This window comes from Oncorhynchus tshawytscha, linkage group LG03 (genome assembly GCF_018296145.1).
Source record: "Oncorhynchus tshawytscha isolate Ot180627B linkage group LG03, Otsh_v2.0, whole genome shotgun sequence".
NCBI classification, from domain to species: domain Eukaryota; kingdom Metazoa; phylum Chordata; class Actinopteri; order Salmoniformes; family Salmonidae; genus Oncorhynchus; species Oncorhynchus tshawytscha.
The window spans coordinates 4,684,623-4,699,448 of record NC_056431.1 but is presented as its reverse complement, the minus strand read 5'-3'; the positions used below and the strand labels follow the sequence as shown (position 1 = coordinate 4,699,448).

The following is a 14,826-nucleotide window of genomic DNA, read 5'->3' as shown; positions in this document are numbered from 1 at the left end:
GTGAGAGAAAAGAGAGAGAGAAGATAGAGAAGAGAGAGAAGAGTGAGAGAAAAGAGAGAAGATAGAGAAGCGAGAGGGAAGAGTGAGAGAGAAGAGAGAGAGAAGAGTGAGAGAGAAGAGAGAAGAGAAAGAGAAGATAAAGAGAGAGAAGAGAGAGAGTGAAGAGAGAGAGCATTATTCATTTAGATATTTTAAGAAACTAGCATGTGCTTCTTACACCAATTGTGTATATGTGTGTGTATATGTGTGTGTGTATGTGTATATGTGTGTGTGTGTGTGTGTGTGTATGTGTGTGTGTCTCACCTGTTCTTTGGTCTGGGCCTTCTGGACGTACTCGCGTCCTACTTTGATCCTGGGGGTGAGGATGGCCCGGGAGAACTCCAGCACGCTGATGCCCAGCAGGTGGCTCAGTTTCTGGGCAGCCGTGTCATCTGGCATGGAGCACTGGTCCTGGTTCTTCTCCTTAGTGAACGAGATGTTCCCAAACTGGAGCACCGCAGAGATCACCTTCAACATGGCTAACAGGAGGGAGGGAGGAGGGAGACAGACAGGCAGAAAGAGAGGGATGGAGAGGAGGGGAGGGAGACAGACAGACAGGCAGAAAGAGAGAGATGGAGAGGAGGGGAGGGAGACAGACAGACAGGCAGAAAGAAAGGGATGGAGAGGAGGGGAGGGAGACAGACAGACAGATAGGCAGAAAGAGAGGGATGGAGAGGATGGGGAGACAGACAGACAGACAGGCAGAAAGAGAGGGATGGAGAGGATGGGGGAGGGAGACAGACAGACAGGCAGAAAGAAAGGGATGGAGAGGAGGGGAGGGAGACAGACAGACAGGCAGAAAGAAAGGGATGGAGAGGAGGGGAGGGAGACAGACAGACAGACAGGCAGAAAGAGAGGGATAGAGACAGACAGACAGGGAGGGAGACAAACACAGAGACAGGCAGAAAGAGAGGGATGGAGAGGAGGGGGAGGGAGACAGACAGACAGGCAGAAAGAAAGGGATGGAGAGGGATGGAGAGGATGGGGAGACAGACAAACAGATAGGCAGAAAGAGAGGGATGGAGAGGAGGGGAGGGAGACAGACAGACAGGCAGAAAGAGAGGGATAGAGACAGGCAGAAAGGGATGGGAGACAAACAGACAAGAGACAGGCAGAAAGAGAGGGATGGAGAGGAGGGGGGGAGACAGACAGACAGACAGGCAGGGGAGGGAGACAAAAAGACAGGCAGAGGGATTGAGAGGAGGGGGAGGGGGAGGTGACAGACAGACAGGCAGAAAGAGAGGGATGGAGAGGAGGGAGACAGACAGGCAGAAAGAGATGGAAGAGATGGATGGAGAGGAGGGGGAGGGAGGGAGGGAGGAGGAGGGAGACAGACAGGCAGAAAGAGAGGGATGGAGAGGAGTGCAGGGAGGGAGGGAGGAGACAGACAGGCAGGCAGAAAGAAAAAGGGATGGAGGGATGACAGGCAGAAAGGAGGGTAGGGAGGCAGGCAGAAAGGAGGGATGGAGAGAGTGCAGGGAGGGAGGGACAGACAGGCAGGCAGAAAGAGAGGGATGGAGAGGAGTGCAGGGAGGGAGGGAGACAGACAGGCAGGCAGAAAGAAAGAGAGGGATGGAGAGGAGGGTAGGGAGGGAGGAGGGAGGACAGACAGACAGGCAGGCAGAAAGAAAGAGAGGGATGGCAGAGGAGGGTGGAGGGAGGGAGGGAGGGGAGGGGAGACAGACAGACAGGCAGGCAGAAAGAAAGAGAGGGATGGAGAGGAGTGCAGGGAGGGAGGGAGGAGACAGACAGACAGGCAGAAAGAGAGGGATGGAGAGGAGTGCAGGGAGGGAGGGAGGAGACAGACAGGCAGGCAGAAAGAAAGAGAGGGATGGAGAGGAGGGTAGGGAGGGAGGAGGGAGACAGACAGACAGGCAGGCAGAAAGAAAGAGAGGGATGGAGAGGAGTGCAGGGAGGGAGGAGGGAGACAGGCAGGCAGAAAGAAAAGAGGGATGGAGGGATGGAGAGGAGGGATGGAGAGGAGGGAGGGAGGGGGAGGGACAGACAGACAGGCAGGCAGAAAGAAAGAGAAGGGTAGGGAGAGGCATGGAGAGGCATGGAGGGAGGGAGGGAGGAGGGAGACAGGCAGGCAGAAAGAAAGAGAGGGATGGAGAGGAGGGTAGGGAGGGAGGAGGGAGACAGACAGACAGACAGACAGGCAGAAAGGATGGAGAGGAGGGTAGGGAGGGAGGAGGGAGACAGACAGACAGGCAGAAAGGATGGAGAGAAAATATAGTTTTTTACTTCCATGTACTGAGGAAAGCTCTGCCCCCCCTTTCCTCCCCTCCCCTCCATCCCTCTCTCACTTACACAGAGACTCTTCTGGTGTGAATCCCATGATGGTCATAGAGTCCATGGTCTGGGTGAAGTTGTCAGCGTCACTCTGGCCTGGAACAGGTATAGCACCTCCACTCAGAAACCTGTACTGGTCAGCACTACCAAGGAGAAGGTCTGCTACAGACAGAGAGGAAGAGAGAGACAGGGAAACAGAGAGAGAGATGGAAACAGAGAGACAGTGAAACAGAAAGACAGGGAAACAGAGAGAGAGGGAAACAGAGAGAGAGAGAAACAGAGAAAGAGAGGACAGTAAAATCAGTAAAATGATCAAATGTCATGAATCGAAGTTCAATTTTCAAACAAAAACATTAAACAGATCACCAGATCTCTATTCACCAGATCTATCTATTCACCAGATCTATATATTCACCAGATCTATCTATTCACCAGATCTCTATTCACCAGATCTCTATTCACCAGATCAACCTATTCACCAGATCTCTATTCACCAGATCTATCTATTCACCAGATCTATCTATTCACCAGATCTATCTATTCACCAGATCTATCTATTCACCAGATCTATCTATTCACCAGATCTACCTATTCACCAGATCTCTATTCACCAGATCTCTATTCACCAGATCTCTATTCACCAGATCTCTATTCACCAGATCTCTATTCACCAGATCTATCTATTCACCAGATCTCTATTCACCAGATCTCTATTCACCAGATCTATCTATTCACCAGATCTATCTATTCACCAGATCTATATATTCACCAGATCTATATATTCACCAGATCTATCTATTCACCAGATCTATCTATTCACCAGATCTATCTATTCACCAGATCTATCTATTCACCAGATCTCTATTCACCAGATCTCTATTCACCAGATCTATCTATTCACCAGATCTATCTATTCACCAGATCTATCTATTCACCAGATCTCTATTTACCAGATCTACCTATTCACCAGATCAACCTATTTTACCGGATCTATCTATTCACCAGATCAACCTATTCACCAGATCTATCTATTCACCAGATCTACCTATTCACCAGATCTATCTATTCACCACATCTACCTATTCACCAGATCTACCTATTCAACCCATCCCCTTTCTCCCCTCCCCTCCCTCTCCTACCCTCTCTTTCTCCCCTCCCTCTCCTTCTCCCCTCCCTCTCCTACCCTCTCTTTCTCCCCTCCCTCTCCTACCCTCTCTTTCTCCCCTCCCTCTCCTACCCTCTCTTTCTCCACTCCCTCTCCTACCCTCTCTTTCTCCCCTACCTCTCCTACCCTCTCTTTCTTCCCACCCTTTCCTCCCCTCCCTCTCCTACCCTCTCTTTCTCCCCTCCCTCTCCTACCCTCTCCCTCTCCTACCCTCTCTTTCTCCGCTCCCTCTCCTACCCTCTCTTTCTCCCCTCCCTCTCCTACCCTCTCTTTCTCCCCTCCCTCTCCTACCCTCTCCTCCACCTCTCCTACCCTCTCTTACCCCTCTCTTTCTCCCTACCTCTCCTACCCTCTCTTTCTCCCCTACCTCTCCTACCCTCTCTTTCTTCCCACCCTTTCCTCCCCTCCCTCTCCTACCCTCTCTTTCTCCCCTCCCTCTCCTACACTCTCTTTCTCCCCTCCCTCTCCTACCCTCTCTTTCTCCCCTCCTTCTCCTACCCTCTCTTTCTCCGCTCCCTCTCCTACCCTCTCTTTCTCCCCTACCTCTCCTACCCTCTCTTTCTCCCCTACCTCTCCTACCCTCTCTTTCTTCCCACCCTTTCCTCCCCCTCTCTTTCTCCCCTCCCTCTCCTACCCTCTCTTCTCACCTACCCCTCCTACCCTCTCTTTCTCCCCTACCGCTCCTACCCTCTCTTTCTTCCCACCCTTTCTCCCCTCCCTCTCCTACACTCTCTTTCTCCGCTCCCTCTCCTACCCTCTCTTTCTTCCCTCCCTCTCCTACCCTCTCTTTCTCCCCTCCCTCTCCTACCCTCTCTTTCTCCGCTCCCTCTCCTACCCCTCTTTCTTCCCTACCTCTCCTACCCTCTCTTTCTCCCCTACCTCTCCTACCCTATCTTTCTTCCCACCCTTTCCTCCCCTCTCTTTCTCCCCTCCCTCTCCTACCCTCTCTTTCCCCCTACCTCTCCTACCCTCTCTTTCTTCCCACCCTTTCCTCCCCTCTCTTCTCCCCTCCCTCTCCTACACTCTCTTTCTCCGCTCCCTCTCCTACCCTCTCTTTCTCCCCTCCCTCTCCTCCCTCCCCCTCTCTTTCTCCCCCTCCCTCTCCCTCTCCTACCCTCTCTTTCTCCCCTCCCTCTCCTACCCTCTCTTTCTCCCTTCCCACCCTTTCCTCCCCCTCTCTTTCTCCCCTCCCTCTCCTACCTCCCTCTCTTTCTCCGCTCCCTCTCCTACCCTCTCTTTCTTCCCTCCCTCTCCTACCCTCTCTTTCTCCCCTCCCTCTCCTACCCTCTCTTTCTCCCCTTCCCTACCTCTCCTACCCTCTCTTTCTCCCCTACCTCTCCTACCCTCTCTTTCTTCCCACCCTTTCCCTCCCTCCTCTCTTTCTCCCCTCCCTCTCCTACCCTCTCTTTCTCCCCTACCTCTCCTACCCTCTCTTCTCCCTCCCCTACCTCTCCTACCCTCCACCCTCTTTCTTCCCACCCTTTCCTCCCCTCTCTTTCTCCCCTCCCTCTCCTACACTCTCTTTCTCCCTCCCTCTCCTACCCTCTCTTTCTCCCCTCCCTCTCCTCCCCCTCTCTTTCTCCCCTCCCTCTCCTACCCTCTCTTTCTCCCCTCCCTCTCCTACCCTCCCTCTTTCTCTCCCTACCTCTCCTACCCTCTCTTTCTTCCCACCCTTTCCTCCCCTCTCTTTCTCCCCTCCCTCTCCTACACTCTCTTTCTCCGCTCCCTCTCCTACCCTCTCTTTCTTCCCTCCCTCTCTTCCCCCTCCCTCTTCTCCCCTCCCTCTCTCCTACCCTCTCTTTCTCCCCTCTCCCCCTCTCCTACCCTCTCTTTCTCCGCTCCCTCTCCTACCCTCTCTTTCTTCCCTCCCTCTCCCCCCCCTCTCTTTCTCCCCTCCCTCTCCTACCCTCTCTTTCTCCTCTCCCTCTCCTACCCTCTCTTTCTCCCCCCTCCCTCTCCTACCCTCTCTTTCTACCCCCTCCCTCTCCTACCCTATCTTTCTCCCCTACCTCTCCTACCCTCTCTTTCTTCCCACCCTTTCCTCTTTCCCCTCCCTCTCCTACCCTCTCTTTCTCCCCTCCCCTCCCTCTCTTTCTCCCTCCCCCTACCCTCTCTTTCTCCCCCTCTCCTACCCTCTCTTTCTCCCCTCCCTCTCCTACCCTCTCTTTCTCCCTCCCTCTCCTACCCTCTCTTTCTCCCCTCCCTCTCCTACCCTCTCTTTCTACCCTCCCTCCCTCTCCTACCCTCTCTTTCTCCCTCCCTCCCTCTCCCCTACCCTCTCTTCTCTCCCCTACCCTCTCTTTCTCCCCTACCCTCTCTTTCTCCTACCCTCCTCTTTCTTCCCACCCTTTCCTCCCCTCCCTCTCCTACCCTCTCTTTCTCCCCTCCCTCTCCTACACCCTCTCTTTCTCCCCTCCCTCTCCTACCCTCTCTTTCTCCCCTCCCTCTCCTACCCTCTCTTTCTCCCCTCCCTCTCCTACCCTCTCTTTCTCCGCTCCCTCTCCTACCCTCTCTTTCTCCCCTACCTCTCCTACCCTCTCTTTCTCCTCTTCCTCTCCTACCCTCTCTTTCTTCCCACCCTTTCCTCCCCCTCTCTTTCTCCCCTTCCTCTCCTACCCTCTCTTTCTCCCCTACCTCTCCTACCCTCTCTTTCTACCCCCTACCTCTCCTACCCTCTCTTTCTTCCCACCCTTTCCTCCCCTCTCTTTCTCCCCTCCCTCTCCTACACTCTCTTTCTCCCCTCCCTCTCCTACCCTCTCTTTCTCCCCTCCCTCTCCTACCCTCTCTTTTTTCCTCCTCCCTCTCCTACCCTCTCTTTCTCCCCTACCTCTCCTACCCTCTCTTTCTCCCCTTCCTCTCCTACCCTCTCTTTCTTCCCACCCTTTCCTCCCCTCTCTTTCTCCCCTTCCTCTCCTACCCTCTCTTTCTCCCCTACCTCTCCTACCCTCTCTTTCTCCCCTACCTCTCCTACCCTCTCTTTCTTCCCACCCTTTCCTCCCCTCTCTTTCTCCCCTCCCTCTCCTACACTCTCTTTCTCCGCTCCCTCTCCTACCCTCTTTTCTTCCCCCCTCCCTCTCCTACCCTCTCTTTCCCCCTCCCTCTCCTACCCTCTCTTTCCCCCCTCCCTCTCCTACCCTCTCTTTCTCCCTCCCTCTCCTACCCTCTCTTTCTTCCCTCCCTCTCCTACCCTCTCTTTCTCCCCTCCCTCTCCTACTCCCTCCTCTCTTTCTCCCCTCCCTCCTCCTACCTCTCTTTCTCCTCCCTCTCCTCCCTCCTTTCTCTCTTCCTACCCCCTCCCTCTCCTACCCTCTCTTTCTCCCCCTCCCTCTCCTACCCTCTCTTTCTCCCCTCCCTCTCCTACCCTCTCTTCCTCCCCTCCCTCTCCTACCCTCTCTTTCTTCCCTCCCTCTCCTACCCTCTCTTTCTCCTCTCCCCCTCTCTCACCTCTGGTGGCCTCTGAAGCTCCACACATGAGTTGGTAGAAGATGTGAAAGGTCCTTTCATCTTTGGCCTGGCGGATCGCCCTCGACTTCTCCAGCAGGTCTGAGGTCAGGAGTAAAGGAAGGGTTCAATAGCCCCAGACACTAACCTAAGGGCAGTTTTGCATCCCCTGCTTCCCTGAGCTGACCCCTGTGTGTCGGGCAACTTCTACCTGATGACAGATTAGCAGTGACCCAACAGTGAGCATACTAATGAATTACAACAGTAATATTTAGGTTGGGACTCGAAACATAGTTTGACTGCAGAGGAAGGATACAGGTCTCAATGTTGGCACCGACAATATATCCAGCCACGTCAAAGTTAATACGGATGAATTTGCCCTGAGAGACAAGAGGAGAAGAAATGTGTCAGTTGATGATTAACATATTAATGAAAAAAATATACAAACTCAACAACAAACACAGTAAATAAAAATACAACCAATTAAAAACATACTGTAGATCTTATCTGGGATCAATCTAGATATTAATACATTCTTACAAATCTGGAGGAGTTGTCATTCTTGACAGTCTTGGCATTTCCGAAGGCCTCCAGGATGGGGTTGGCCTGTAGCAGCTGTCTCTCTAGCTCCCCCTGGAGGACAGGACAGGCACCGCATCAACACTGGGACATGCATCACAAAGCAACTCCACAACCCAAAATACTGTTCCCCCAATCCCAGTACAAAAGAGGGGAGACCAGACTCATCAGAGAGTAAACAAGGCAGTAACCCAGTGGTCTCAACTCTGAATTTCAAGATATAGTCTGTAATAGCATCTCAACAGGATGAGCCCAGAGAAATCTAGAGATAAATAGCTTTTCATGTGTTCTCTTACAGACATTTTCAGCATCTAGCCAGCTAACATAAGCCAGCCAAAGTACCAGACTTTGTGCATTCAACAACTCTACATTGGTGCCTTGCCAACACCTCGGCCAGACGTTGGCGAGACAACGGCTAAGTGGCGTAAGCAGAAACCAACTAGCACAGAGGCTGTGTAATAGCCTGTCCCTGTGCTGTTGCACTAGTTCACATGAATTTATCGTGTCAGTCGAGAACCACTGCGTTAGATCAGAAAGTATGGCCGCAGATGCTATCTCTAGCTTTAGCTACACAGTGGCTCAGGCTATAGCTCTACGAGCTCTATAGCTTTAAGTACAGTAGCATTAGCATTACCTAGGGAGCTACTGGAGGGGGATTTAAAAGCGCCAGGTGAAGCACGCCAGCCAAGCAGCACTCAAAGCTACACACAGCAAGAGGCCAGGGCTTTGCATGGGAACAAAGCTCAGACTGACAACAATGCACATACTACTAGACAAACGCACGCAACAACACACACACATAAAAGCACGCACACACACAGACAGGTATGTGTGGAGACTCCTGGTCAACCAGAATGTATGCTTAACTATTCTACATGGTAAATGCCTGGTGTATTTGGGCATCATTCACAGGTGTGGCCACCAGAATGGAAGCATTGAGCTCATTCACTGTAAAGGGAGGATGGGGAAGGAGGTCTATAGACCGGTCTGAGAACAACCTCTAGCCACTGCCCCTTCAGTGCTAGCAGACCAGAAAGACTGGATAGGTGTAATCACTAAGGTGATGGCTCTATCTAAGCGTCCAAAGGGTTTAGGGGAGATTCCACCTATCTGGTTTTCAGATGGCCGGTTGTTTTAAGACCAAGCTTTTGTGCATCATCAGTGAATTCCAAAGCTTTCCTTCACCGATGAGGGGAATGATTCTGAGACCCACCTATGGGCGGGATTAACACCAGCTGTCAATCAGGAAACTAGAGCATTTCATTGGACAACTATATATGGTTTGAAGATTGACAGGTTGTTAATCCAGCCAATCAGGACGTTGAGAGAGATTCATAGGCCCGCCCATCACCACTTATTCTAGCACCCATTGGGTGTTGCTACAGATATACCATACAGTAAAAATCCAAACACCCATAGACACCAGAGAACAACAGGGCTTTCATTCAGGAGACAGCAACTTTTCAGAACATTCAGACAGAAATGTTTTGTCTAAACCAGACAAGATTCTCTCGTACACTGAACAAGATAGTTATGTCTGCTCTATACATTCGACATCTATCTGCAATTCTGCAATGTTTAACCTTAATCAGCCCACAGTGGTGATAGTCTTTATACTTTATATTATACTCACATATTGCACACTCTGAGAGATTGAGAAAAACGGGAAGGTTGGGAGAATCAACGGATGAGACAAACAAACAACAAAAGACAACAACAGACCAATGAATGCAGTACAAACAAAAACAAAATGCTTGACCGTTATGGAGGAACACATCAGTAATGGTGTTGTTAAAGGACGTTAGTCTGGAGCACAAACCAGAATCGGTAGGCAGAACAGAAGAGAAGGAAAGAGGAGAAGACAGGACAGAATAGAGCCCACTCACCCTGTTCACCATGGAACTGCCCCGGGGCAACGACCTACTGCCATCCATCTGAACACGCAGGAGAGAAGGACAAGAAAGAGGGGGAGGTTGAAGGAGAGAGGGTAGGAGAGAGTGCAAAATCAAGAGGGAGGAGGGAGAGAGGGAGGAAAGGAAAGGAGAAAGAAGAGAAGGAAAACAGTAGAAAAAGGGGAGGATAAGGGGCAGTAGGGGGAGGAGAGAACATGAGAGGGGGAATGAGAGGAGATGGCAGGGAGAGAGGACAGGGCAGGGAGAGAGGACAGAACAAGGAGAGAGGACAGGGCAGGGAGAGAGGACAGGGCAGGGAGAGAGGACAGGGCAGGGAGAGAGGACAGGACAGGGAGAGAGGACAGGGCAAGGAGAGAGGACAGGGCAGGGAGAGAGGACAGGACAGGGAGAGAGGACAGGGCAGGGAGAGAGGACAGGGCAGGGAGAGAGGACAGGACAGGGAGAGGACAGGGCAGGGAGAGAGGACACGGCAGGGAGAGAGGACAGGACAGGGAGAGAGGACAGGGCAGGGAGAGAGGACAGGGCAGGGAGAGAGGACAGGGCAGGGAGAGAGGACAGGGCAGAGAGAGGACAGGGCAGGGAGAGAGGACAGGGCAGGGAGAGAGGACAGGGCAGGGAGAGAGGACAGGGCAGGGAGAGAGGACAGGGCAGGGAGAGGGGAAAGGGCAGGGAGAGAGGACAGGGCAGGGAGAGAGGACAGGGCAGGGAGAGAGGACAGGGCAGGGAGAGAGGACAGGGCAGAGAGAGAGGACAGGGCAGGGAGAGAGGACAGGGCAGGGAGAGAGGACAGGGCAGGGAGAGAGGACAGGGCAGGGAGAGAGGACAGGGCAGAGAGGCAGGAGATGGCAGGGAGAGAGGACAGGGCAGGGAGAGAGGACAGGGCAGGGAGAGAGGACAGGGCAGGGAGAGAGGACAGGACAGGGAGAGAAGACAGGGCAGGGAGAGGGGACAGGGAAGGGAGAGAGGACAGGGCAGGGAGAGAGGACAGGGCAGGGAAAGAGGACAGGACAGGGAGAGAGGACAGGACAGGGAGAGAGGACAGGGCAGGGAGAGAGGACAGGGAAGGGAGAGAGGACAGGGAAGGGAGAGAGGACAGGGCAGGGAGAGAGGACAGAGCAGGGAGAGAGGACAGGGAAGGGAGAGAGGACAGGGCAGGGAGAGAGGACAGGACAGGGAGAGAGGACAGGGCAGGGAGAGAGGACAGGGAAGGGAGAGAGGACAGGGAAGGGAGAGAGGACAGGGCAGGGAGAGAGGACAGAGCAGGGAGAGAGGAGAGGAGCAGGGAGAGAGGACAGGGCAGGGAGAGAGGAGAGGAGCAGGGAGAGAGGACAGGGCAGGGAGAGAGGACAGAGCAGGGAGAGAGGAGAGGAGCAGGGAGAGAGGACAGGGCAGGGAGAGAGGACAGGGCAGGGAGAGAGGACAGGGCAGGGAGAGAGGACAGGGCAGGGAGAGAGGACAGAGCAGGGGAGAGAGGAGAGGAGCAGGGAGAGAGGACAGGGCAGGGAGAGAGGAGAGGAGCAGGGAGAGAGGACAGGGCAGGGAGAGAGGACAGAGCAGGGAGAGAGGAGAGGAGCAGGGAGAGAGGACAGGGCAGGGAGAGAGGACAGGGCAGGGAGAGAGGACAGGGCAGGGAGAGAGGACAGGGCAGGGAGAGAGGACAGGGCAGGGAGAGAGGAGAGGAGCAGAGAGACAGGAATGATTATCGAGGTCACTCTATATTGATTCCTCCAGCAGCACTTGATCAGCAAGAAGAACAGTAGTAGACAGGAAGTCATGGAGTAGAAGCAACATGTAGTGTAACACAAAATGTAGCAGTACACCTTGTTTCAACCATAGTTTCAATATACATCTTTAACACAACTTCATAACAAGTCATAACAAGTCCTCCCTACACCCTCTCGTTCTTTCACTTTCTTCCTGCCTTATTCTGTTTCCCCATCCACTCCCTCAGTCAGGACAATAAACATCATCCATCAACCAACCCTCTCCCTCAGTCAGGACAATAAACATCATCCATCAACCAACCCTCTCCCTCAGTCAGGACATTAAACATCATCCATCAACCAACCCTCTCCCTCAGTCAGGACAATAAACATCATCCATCAACCAACCCTCTCCCAACCCTCTCCCAGTCAGTCAGGACAATAAACATCATCCATCAACCAACCCTCTCCCTCAGTCAGGACAATAAACATCATCCATCAACCAACCCTCTCCCTCAGTCAGGACAATAAACATCATCCATCAACCAACCCTCTCCCTCAGTCAGGACAATAAACATCATCCATCAACCAACCCTCTCCCTCAGTCAGGACAATAAACATCATCCATCAACCAACCCTCTCCCTCAGTCAGGACAATAAACATCATCCATCAATCAAGTCAGGACAATAAACATCATCCCAATCAATCCTCTCCCTCAGTCAGGACAATAAACATCATCCATCAACCAACCCTCTCCCTCAGTCAGGACAATAAACATCATCCATCAACCAACCCTCTCGCTCAGTCAGGACAATAAACATCATCCATCAACCAACCCTCTCCCTCAGTCAGGACAATAAACATCATCCATCAATCAACCCTCTCCCTCAGTCAGGACAATAAACATCATCCATCCATCAATTCAGGACAATAAACATCATCCATCAATCAACCCTCTCCCTCAGTCAGGACAATACACATCATCCATCCATCAACCCTCTCCCTCAGTCAGGACAATAAACATCATCCATCAATCAAGCCTCTCCCTCAGTCAGGACAATAAACATCATCCATCCATCAATTCCCCCAGTAAGGACAATACACATCATCCATCCATCAACCCTCTCCCTCAGTCAGGACAATAAACATCATCCATCAATCAAGCCTCTCCCTCAGTCAGGACAATAAACATCACCCATCAATCAATTCCCCCAGTAAGGACAATAAACATCATCCATCAATCAATCCTCTCCCTCAGTCAGGACAATAAACCTCATTCATCAATCAAACCTCTCCCTCAGTCAGGACAATAAACCTCATTCATCAAACAAACCTCTACCTCAGTCAGGACAATAAACCTCATCCATCAATCAATTCTCGTCCTATTCTTGTCCTTCTTCATCCAAGTCATCTCTTTCCTCACATCTTCTTCCCCTCCTCTGTCTTTGTATCCTGACCAAGCTCTCCTTTCCTCCTCTCCCCCATTTCCTCCATATAGTCTCTTCTTCCTCCCCCTTCTCCGCTCCCCCTCCCCTCCCCCTCTTCTCCCGCTCTCTCTCCTTCCCCAGTTTACCTGTGAGGCCTCCTTGTTTCTACCCAGAGTTCCAGTCTTATGGGACGAGGCCACATGAGCCAGATACTGGATGACTTTCTTAGTGTTCTCTGTCTTCCCTGCGCCAGACTCACCGCTGGAACACACACACACACACGCACACACACACACACACACACACACACACACACACACACACACACACACACACACACACAAGTAGTATTCCCTGAGGTGGCTGAGAAACTCACACACATAAACCACATCTCGTTTCACAAGGGTCCTCCATAAAAACACACATATACAACCCAGTTATGAAGGACATATAAACACAACACAAACACATATAACAGAAAGGACACTATACACACGTGTAGGCCACCAGGGAACAGAGGAACCATGCAGTGTATTCCTCTATACACACGTGTAGGCCACCAGGGAACAGAGGAACCATGCAGTGTATTCCTCTATACACACGTGTAGGCCACCAGGGAACAGAGGAACCATGCAGTGTATTCCTCTATACACACGTGTAGGCCACCAGGGAACAGAGGAACCATGCAGTGTATTCCTCTATACACACGTGTAGGCCACCAGGGAACAGAGGAACCATGCAGTGTATTCCTCTATACACACGTGTAGGCCACCAGGGAACAGAGGAACCATGCAGTGTATTCCTCTATACACACGTGTAGGCCACCAGGGAACAGAGGAACCATGCAGTGTATTCCTCTATACACACGTGTAGGCCACCAGGGAACAGAGGAACCATGCAGTGTATTCCTCTATACACATGTGTAGGCCACCAGGGAACAGAGGAACCATGCAGTGTATTCCTCTATACACACGTGTAGGCCACCAGGGAACAGAGGAACCATGCAGTGTATTCCTCTATACACACGTGTAGGCCACCAGGGAACAGAGGAACCATGCAGTGTATTCCTCTATACACACGTGTAGGCCACCAGGGAACAGAGGAACCATGCAGTGTATTCCTCTATACACACGTGTAGGCCACCAGGGAACAGAGGAACCATGCAGTGTATTCCTCTATACACACGTGTAGGCCACCAGGGAACAGAGGAACCATGCAGTGTATTCCTCTATACACACGTGTAGGCCACCAGGGAACAGAGGAACCATGCAGTGTATTCCTCTATACACACGTGTAGGCCACCAGGGAACAGAGGAACCATGCAGTGTATTCCTCTATACACACGTGTAGGCCACCAGGGAACAGAGGAACCATGCAGTGTATTCCTCTATACACACGTGTAGGCCACCAGGGAACAGAGGAACCATGCAGTGTATTCCTCTATACACACGTGTAGGCCACCAGGGAACAGAGGAACCATGCAGTGTATTCCTCTATACACACGTGTATTCCTCTATAGGCCACCAGGGAACAGAGGAACCATGCAGTGTATTCCTCTATACACACGTGTAGGCCACCAGGGAACAGAGGAACCATGCAGTGTATTCCTCTATACACACGTGTAGGCCACCAGGGAACAGAGGAACCATGCAGTGTATTCCTCTATACACACGTGTAGGCCACCAGGGAACAGAGGAACCATGCAGTGTATTCCTCTATACACACGTGTAGGCCACCAGGGAACAGAGGAACCATGCAGTGTATTCCTCTATACACACGTGTAGGCCACCAGGGAACAGAGGAACCATGCAGTGTATTCCTCTATACACACGTGTAGGCCACCAGGGAACAGAGGAACCATGCAGTGTATTCCTCTATACACACGTGTAGGCCACCAGGGAACAGAGGAACCATGCAGTGTATTCCTCTATACACACGTGTAGGCCACCAGGGAACAGAGGAACCATGCAGTGTATTCCTCTATACACACGTGTAGGCCACCAGGGAACAGAGGAACCATGCAGTGTATTCCTCTATACACACGTGTAGGCCACCAGGGAACAGAGGAACCATGCAGTGTATTCCTCTATACACACGTGTAGGCCACCAGGGAACAGAGGAACCATGCAGTGTATTCCTCTATACACACGTGTAGGCCACCAGGGAACAGAGGAACCATGCAGTGTATTCCTCTATACACACGTGTAGGCCACCAGGGAACAGAGGAACCATGCAGTGTATTCCTCTATACACACGTGTAGGCCAC

General features: G+C 52.1%; 1 protein-coding gene across 9 annotated transcripts in view; it reads right to left on the bottom strand.

The window, feature by feature from the left end:
* The window catches only part of LOC112234864 (myosin-10), a 78,978-nt gene that overhangs the window by 35,337 nt on the left and 28,815 nt on the right, over nucleotides 1-14,826 (bottom strand). For 6 of the 9 annotated variants that reach the window (XM_042308016.1, XM_042308008.1, XM_042308022.1 and 3 more), the window contains 8 exons: nucleotides 12,707-12,821; nucleotides 9,403-9,450; nucleotides 9,150-9,161; nucleotides 7,478-7,570; nucleotides 7,254-7,317; nucleotides 6,941-7,039; nucleotides 2,350-2,493; nucleotides 304-518 (listed from right to left, as the gene is read on the bottom strand). In XM_042308016.1, the coding sequence (XP_042163950.1) occupies nucleotides 304-518; nucleotides 2,350-2,493; nucleotides 6,941-7,039; nucleotides 7,254-7,317; nucleotides 7,478-7,570; nucleotides 9,150-9,161; nucleotides 9,403-9,450; nucleotides 12,707-12,821 (790 nt within the window). The remainder of the gene's footprint in view (nucleotides 1-303; nucleotides 519-2,349; nucleotides 2,494-6,940; nucleotides 7,040-7,253; nucleotides 7,318-7,477; nucleotides 7,571-9,149; nucleotides 9,162-9,402; nucleotides 9,451-12,706; nucleotides 12,822-14,826) is intronic. The other 3 variants (XM_042308017.1, XM_042308019.1, XM_042308020.1) reach the window with 3 other exon arrangements.